Genomic DNA, 5,817 nt, shown 5'->3' with positions numbered 1-5,817 from the left:
ATCAGCTCATTCACTATCTAGTGAGCACCTGCTATGCACCAAGCATCACTCTAAGCATTATTGGTAAGTGAACGAAGCAGCCAACACTGTTATTACCCTCATTTACTTTCTAAAAGAAAAAGAAGTGAATAAAATTGAAAATGGACAAGATTAATGCACTTGGATGCACATACAGAAATACAGTGACTTCCATTAATATGTATGATCAGTACATATTCATAGGTATAATTTTAAAGTGAATAAAATAAAAAAAAACCACTAGGCCTGGTGGTACAAGCCTGTAACGGTACTCAGAAGCTGAGGCCAGAAGATCATCAGGTTCAGGCTTGCCTGGGTGACAGGTGAATTCAAGCACAGCTTGGGAAACTTAGTGAAACTGCATCTTATAATATAAAATAGAAAAGAAATCTGGGGATAGAGTTCAGTGATAGTCTTGCCTAGCATGCATGAGGCCATTGACTCAACCCTATTAATATTTACATCATATGAGTGCATGAACACACATACAAACCCTCCTTAAGTTCTATATGAAGGAACAATGACTTGGCCTCTAAGAACACATGAGATGGTGTTTCTTCTACAGCTGCTCCACACCCTATTCCACAAACACTGCCAGAGCAATGCTCTGATACACAGCCAGCGGACATTCACACTGTCACAGGACAGTCTTTCTAGAAAGCAAAGAGGCAACTGAGATCAAATCCCCTCTAGGGATTTATCCTCCAGCATAAATGTTCAGAGAAGTTTTGTCTAAAAGACAGAAATAAAATTTCCAGCAATAAAGCCCTGAGTATTATGTATCCTTAAGACAGAAATCTGTTCCAGCTTTATCAACAGTATTCCGTTAAGTCTGTGCGACCACAGACTTTCATCATGTGAGGTTACCAGGGTAGCATTTATTACAAGAGCAGAATTAGTTCACCAGCACTGGACCTCAACCAAGAAGGCTCCATCGTCTGCTCACACATTTCTGTTATGTACCAACATTTCCACAGTGGACACGCTATTTCTATACTCATAAAAATACGTTTAGTGGTTGTTGCTTATTTGCTTGTTGTTTGTATTTAATTTTTGCTGCCTGTTCATTTTAAGAGTTCACTCGGGAACAAAGGTGATTGGTGGATACAGCATCCAGCTACATTTTAGAAGACACCACACCTAAGCTCAGGTTCACTATTCATTTGGATGAGGTCTGTATGCAATGGACATGGCTTCTCTTAAGGGGCTGGGCAGGAGATAATAATTTAATGTGGTTTCTGCTGCTCTCAAACCATGCTACATGTGTGTTAGAAGAAACATAGCTGAGTACCAGAAGTGAGGTGTCATACTCAGACTGACCAAGTTGTGGATGTGTGACCCAAATAAACGACTGTTATCATCTTTAAGGCACTAATGTTTGAGATAGGGATTGTGTAGTATGGATAAAATGACTGCCATTACTATTCTAGATAAATTATGTAACACCACTGGGCCTCTGTTTCCCCTGTGTTAATCTACAGAAAAGGGCGCACTGACTAAATAGTGCTTCTTTAGCTTTTGAAGTTAGAGAACTCTTTTGGGAACTGGGTTATGACTGAATCCATTCCCTAAGGTCATGCACCAGCAGCAAATCTAAAATGGCTGAGTGTAGCGACATTTCAATCGTATTTTAATCAATAAAGCTTGCCTGAGGATCAGGAGAGTAAAACAGCCACATTGGTCAGCCTTACAGCCAGGCGGTGGTAACACACACCTTTAATCCCAGTAGCCACACTAGTTGCTAAAGAAACCGGGCGGTGCATGCCTTTAATCCCAGCCCTAGAGAGGATTATAAAATGGGAGGAAACAGCTCCCAGACACAGCCTCATTCTGAGATTCCTGGAGGCAGGATTGCCATTTTGGACTGAGGTCGAGGTAAGAGGCAGTGGCTGGCTGTTTTGCTTTTTCAGATCTTCAGGTTGAACCCCAGTTTTCCTCTCTGAGTTTTTATTGATTGTGCTTCAGTGGAGGTCAATGAACCAAGACAAGAAAACAGTTTATACCCTGGAAGCTAAAAGCCACAGTTGGAGACGATGTGGTGCCAAGGCTAGGGCTCACATCTGAGAAGTAGCAGATTGTCCTTCCTGTGTCTTGGATCTTTATTCCCCAAGCCGTAGGAAGCACAAGCCGCCTCACTGAGGAGTTTACACAGAGAAGAGCTGATGCTGCCCAAGCCCAATCCCATTTCAGCACCGGGTGACAGGAAGCCAGAATGTGACGGGAACATCATAGAAACATCTCAGTGGCCTTCTCTGGCTGACAGCGGAAGAGGGTGAGCTGCCTCAGCCTCATCTGATCTGGGTCAGCTTTGTGGTCTGAATAAATTCCCGTGGATGTGTTTAAGCCACTGGGGTCTGAGGTTAGGGGAACACTTAAGAAGCACTGATTAGAGTAAGCTGAATTAGTAAAAGGACCTACCTTAATTCCAAAGGCTTTCAAGTAAAACATTTCTATTGGCTTCAGGCCCATTTGGGTTTTAACAAACTTCGGGCTTCCCCAGACTTGGATGTGGATGGTTATCTGGAAATGATTCTTCTTTTGACATACAAAAGCTTCATCTACTGGCGAGAATGTGAACCCTTTGTCTGTCACAACTTGGTAGCCCACGTCAGGCCTGAAATGAGACAGATCACGAAACCAATTGCACGGTATTTTCTTTCTTCCTCAATAGAAGTGTGTAAGCATCCCATTGTGTGAGGCTCACTGCGCCAAGTGCCCTTTGTTGTATTCAGTCAATCCATTTCCTGCAGTTCTACTGCAGAAATAAACATGACATTTCGAAGCACGGTGGCCTTTTTTAATCTTCTTATAAGGAAGCCATATGAGTTGTGCCAAACAGAACCATCATTTCTTGGTGCTTTCTAAGAACTTTTAATCTGACTCCACACCACACATTAGAAAGGGGGCAGGGCTGGAAGCTCAGCAGTCAGCTTGTCACTCACAGTTACTGAGAGTACAACTAATCTCCTCCCTTTAAAGGATACTTCTCAATGTCACAGGGACCTTAGCCACTCAGCTGAAGGAATGTTCAGCCCACCAATTGTCCCATGAATAAAACAGGCTGCTCAGAACAACTAGGGACAACTCTAAACCAAAAGAACCAGAGCCACTCATTGCACCGATTGAAAACATTGTCTTTCTCATAATATCTTCCTGCCCCTTTGGCTCTTCCAATCTGGGAACAGCGCTGAAAACCACCACAAGTATTTCTTCTGCGGGAAAGAGAGTTGGCTTTTCTCTTTTTTCTCTTTTTTTCTTTTCTCTCTGGCAACAGGGTGGGTAGCCAGAATTTTTGCTTTATTTAATATTTCCAGTAGTATGTTGGAATATTATTATGTTATACAAATATTCTGTATATAACATGATGAATAAGCATATTTTAAGTGTTAATAAAAGGGGGGCTGGAGAGATGGCTCAGCAGCCAAGAGTGTGTGGTGCTCTCCCAGCGGATCTGAGTTCGGTTCCCGGCACCCACTTTGGGCAGCTCACACCCACCTGCATCTGCAGCTACAAGAGAATTCCACCCTTCTGTCCTCCTCAGGCATCTGCACGCGTGTGCACACACCCCCATGCAGACAAATAATTAACAAAGTCAATCTTCTAAAAATATTAATAAAATGAACGGATTAAATGCTAACATCATTAACTAGACACAAAAATATCAAAGCTTTAAACTTCCTTGGTGAGCTTCTCCTGTAAATGTTGCTGATGTGGAACATGGTTTTTAATTCGTCAAGGCTTCTAAAACGGGACTTTTTTGTTCAAGAGAACAGTTCCTCCTTAGAGCCAGGAGGGAGAGGACGGGGTATCCACTGGTCTCTTGTGAGGCTACCTGCCTCCTGAGGTTCCAGTGGAGGGTGACTGCTGTTATCACAAAAGCACAGAGCTTTGGAATTTTACTCTATTTTCAAAACCAGAAAGTGTTAGGGGGCTTCTTGGGAAAAGGAATAGACATGTTCTTTTCGAGTTGTGTGCCTGCCGATGGATCGCGTCCCTGCACCAGCGATTACCTTCAAGTAACCAGTTACAGGTCTAGCAAACTCAGGGCTTGGCAGCCGCAAAGGAAAAGCCATCCAACAAAGAATTTGAGGAAGATTATGTGCCTTCTACTGTCTAGGAGCTTGATAGTGACTCGGTTTCCACAGTCAGTCCGCTAATTTGTGGGTCATAACCCCACACCGGGCCACAAGACTGAATGGGCAAAATTCTGGTGACCAAATTAAAAAAAGAGGAAAAAAATGGTAACAGTAAAATGTTTGTGACTGCACAGTGGACGGAAGTTAATTAAGATCGAGTGTGTAACGGATCTGTACTGTTTCTCGCTGTGTTTGCTCATGTCATCTTGTCTGATGTCACAGCACCCTCGGTTCTGAACACACATGTGAATGTCATAGAATACACACCTGCAGCACACCAGGCTAGTGATGGCTGCCTGGAGCACAGCCCGCATTCCAAGTAACTGTCTGTTATGGAGTGCAGTGTTTCTACCGTCCAGACAAGCGATTTTGTTCTTACAGAAAGAAAAAGGTTGATTATAGAAAACAAAGACTTCTTAATAGTTTCTCATTGTAGGATCCAATTGTAGGATTCGGCAGGTAGGATCAAATTAATATCACTTTGGACTGGACTGCATTTGAATATTTGATTTAAAAATTGTTTTTAGAGTTGTCAACTTGAATTTCATTTTTTTAAAAAAAGAAATAATTAAATAAATTTTGGCTTAGGGTTTGGATAGAATTGCCAACAGTTTCTGAAATGATCTTAAATACACCCTTCATAAATGTACACTATATATTTATGTGAATCAGTGTTCTTGGCATTGATAATAATAAAATCAAAACATCTATAAACTGAAAAACATTGAAGGTATTCCATGTCTTACAGTATCAAATATGAGCCAAGATTTAATTCTTTATATAAAAATTAGTATGCAAATTTGTTTTTCTTTTTTAAATGACAAAACTGTATTTATACTAATAATTGTTTTTCAAATATTTTGCGTACCTATCTTATATACCTTCCCAGGATTGTATAAAAATTACTCAGGAGGAAGAATGTGGGTGGGAAATGTTTGAGAAACCCAGGTCTAAAGCCTGGGTGGATAAAGTGGTGCTGACTTACGAAGGGTAATCATAACTGTCTTGGTGAAGTGGTACACACCTCACTGCCAAAAAACCTGAAAGAAGAGGGCTTACAGCTCAGACGTGAGCATCCGACTGAAGGGTCGGATAGCCATAAGCAGAAATGGAAGGACCAATGAGAACTAACCTGGATTGTGTTGAACTCTAACAGTCAGTCAGCCCCTGACTAAATATCCATCTCTTCACTGCAGAGAGGCAATTCTTCTTTTGACATCAGAAATTACACATGAAGCCAACTGAGCTTGCTTTGCCAACCTCTCTTCTGTACTACGCGCTTGAAACCCTCGGGGAAAGGCAGGTTAATAAATGTTAATCCCTAACTTCATTGCCTTGAGGTAATCTAGGGAAACAGTGTTTTTATAGGACATTAAACATATTTACCTGTAAACAAGTGGATGATTTTCTATCTCTGACTTGAATAGTCAAATCAAGAGAGCTTGAATAATCATCTCAGTGAATGTTGCCTTTGTTTAGAGAAAGAGAATGATGGCTGAGTAGTCAAAATAAATCTGCTTCTGTACCTTTGAGCTGATTCTCTCAGGGTTCTCATTTTTTCTTTTAAAATTCCAGATCAGTGGCGCACAGACAGGCTGTTGAAATAGGCCAGTGTGTGGTGGTGGTGGTGGTGGTGGTGGTGGTGGTGGTGGTGGTGGTGGTG

General features: G+C 41.7%; 1 protein-coding gene across 1 annotated transcript in view; it reads right to left on the bottom strand.

The window, feature by feature from the left end:
- Myrfl (myelin regulatory factor like) overlaps positions 1–5,817 on the bottom strand; it is a 108,798-nt gene that overhangs the window by 58,950 nt on the left and 44,031 nt on the right. Inside the window, exon 7 of the mRNA XM_005358035.3 lies at positions 2,437–2,632. Within this exon, the coding sequence (XP_005358092.2) occupies positions 2,437–2,632 (196 nt within the window). The remainder of the gene's footprint in view (positions 1–2,436; positions 2,633–5,817) is intronic.

The sequence above is a fragment of the Microtus ochrogaster genome, chromosome 24 (assembly GCF_000317375.1).
Source record: "Microtus ochrogaster isolate Prairie Vole_2 chromosome 24, MicOch1.0, whole genome shotgun sequence".
In the NCBI taxonomy this organism is placed as follows: Eukaryota; Metazoa; Chordata; class Mammalia; order Rodentia; family Cricetidae; genus Microtus; species Microtus ochrogaster.
Note: the sequence above shows the minus strand (reverse complement) of the source record. Positions and strands in the feature narration are given on the sequence as shown.